This window comes from Pteropus alecto, unplaced genomic scaffold (genome assembly GCF_000325575.1).
Source record: "Pteropus alecto unplaced genomic scaffold, ASM32557v1 scaffold87, whole genome shotgun sequence".
Taxonomy (NCBI): Eukaryota; Metazoa; Chordata; class Mammalia; order Chiroptera; family Pteropodidae; genus Pteropus; species Pteropus alecto.
Genome location: NW_006443225.1, coordinates 14,170,071 through 14,171,516, shown reverse-complemented (window position 1 = coordinate 14,171,516; position 1,446 = coordinate 14,170,071). Strand labels below are relative to the sequence as shown.

At 39.6% G+C, this 1,446-nt stretch overlaps 1 protein-coding gene across 1 annotated transcript in view; it reads left to right on the top strand.

Moving 5' to 3' along the window:
• Positions 1-1,446, top strand: part of TRPA1 (transient receptor potential cation channel subfamily A member 1) — a 42,286-nt gene that overhangs the window by 28,176 nt on the left and 12,664 nt on the right. Inside the window, exon 16 of the mRNA XM_015598608.1 lies at positions 3-18. Coding sequence (XP_015454094.1) covers positions 3-18 — 16 coding nt within the window. The remainder of the gene's footprint in view (positions 1-2; positions 19-1,446) is intronic.

Below are 1,446 nucleotides of genomic sequence, written 5' to 3'. Positions count from 1 at the left end.
AGACCATGGTACCAGCCATCACTGAAAGTGACATCTAGAAGGCTTACTGAGTACTTGGAGTAGGGAGGAAGCAGAGTCATGCGGACTTGATGCCCACATGCTGGTGATGGCAACTGACTCTCACATTTGCCCTCTGCAAAGTATTTTAGCTCCGCTGGAGTATATTTTGTTTTGCAGTTGTTATTATGGTTCAGACTATAGTCAAGTGACTTAAAAGTAACTATACTACAGTTATACTTGGAGAATTTTTGTGTAATATGTGTTTTTTTTTTAATTGTATTTAAAGAACAGGCAATACTTCTATCAGCAAGAGTTTGTCGCTACCACCAGGATGAGAATCTTTGTAGCTTTTAGAAAGAAACCGATTTTATATAACATAGACTGTATAATTTACATGAAACAGGCTCGTTTGAATAAGGACACCACACTCAGTAGGCAACATATCGGCACGACCGAATGGTGCCTTAATAACACAGCAGTCTTGGCTTAGTTCCGAGAGAGCTGAGTAGGGGTAGAGCCCATTCTTGGAACTTAGGGTCTTCTTGTCTTAGTCTCCTGCTAGTCTGGCCTAGGAAGATAAATTATCGAGCACAGAAGTCTGAAAATCTAGATGGACTTGTCAGCGCTTAGATCCAGCCAAGACAGAAACTGGTTCTTTGGGAGCCCCCCGGAAAGGTGGAACATCGGACACGTGTTGCGCAATTCTTTCTCCCTCCTCGGGGTAGAAGGCGTGAGTTGGGAGTTTTCTCTCGGTCTCACTGCTGTATGCTGGGGGATGGGCCACGGCGAGTAACAGCCGTGAACTTTCCTACTGTCTGTGATGCGGTTCTTCTTGGCAACAGGCTCACCTGGGTGCAGAAACCTCTTATCTGGTTTCTGGATTTCTCGCAGAGGCAGTTGGTCCGCGTGTTGTTGCTAAGTTACATCTCCCATCTCTGTGGGCGAAAGAGAGTCGGGGGCTTCCTATCCCACCATCTTGCTGACACCACTTCCTCTATGTATTTCTTAAATAATTAAAAAATTAATTTTGAAATAGATACTAGTAATTCCTAATAATCCATAAAAACTATAATCTACAAGCTAATTTAACTACTGCTATTCATGCTTTACTATTTAAAATCCTTCTGGAAAGAGCAGTCTGAGTTTCTTCATGGAAAGACCAAAGGTGTAGCTCCTGCTTATTTATTTTTAATGTCCTTTCCAGTTCTAACTTTAAGACTGAAAAGCTTCCACTACCTGAACCAATGATAAATAGAAAGAGACAGAGTCGAATACTTGCTTATAGCTTGTGTGTGTGTGTTTTTTTTAAAATATATATTCACGATATAATTTTTGGTTTTTCAAATTTTCTAAAATAAACAATTATTATTTTTATAATATCAAATAAAGTTATAAAACCAGCAAACAAAAAGCCTAGTTTATACTCAATAGTTTAATATGATTGTA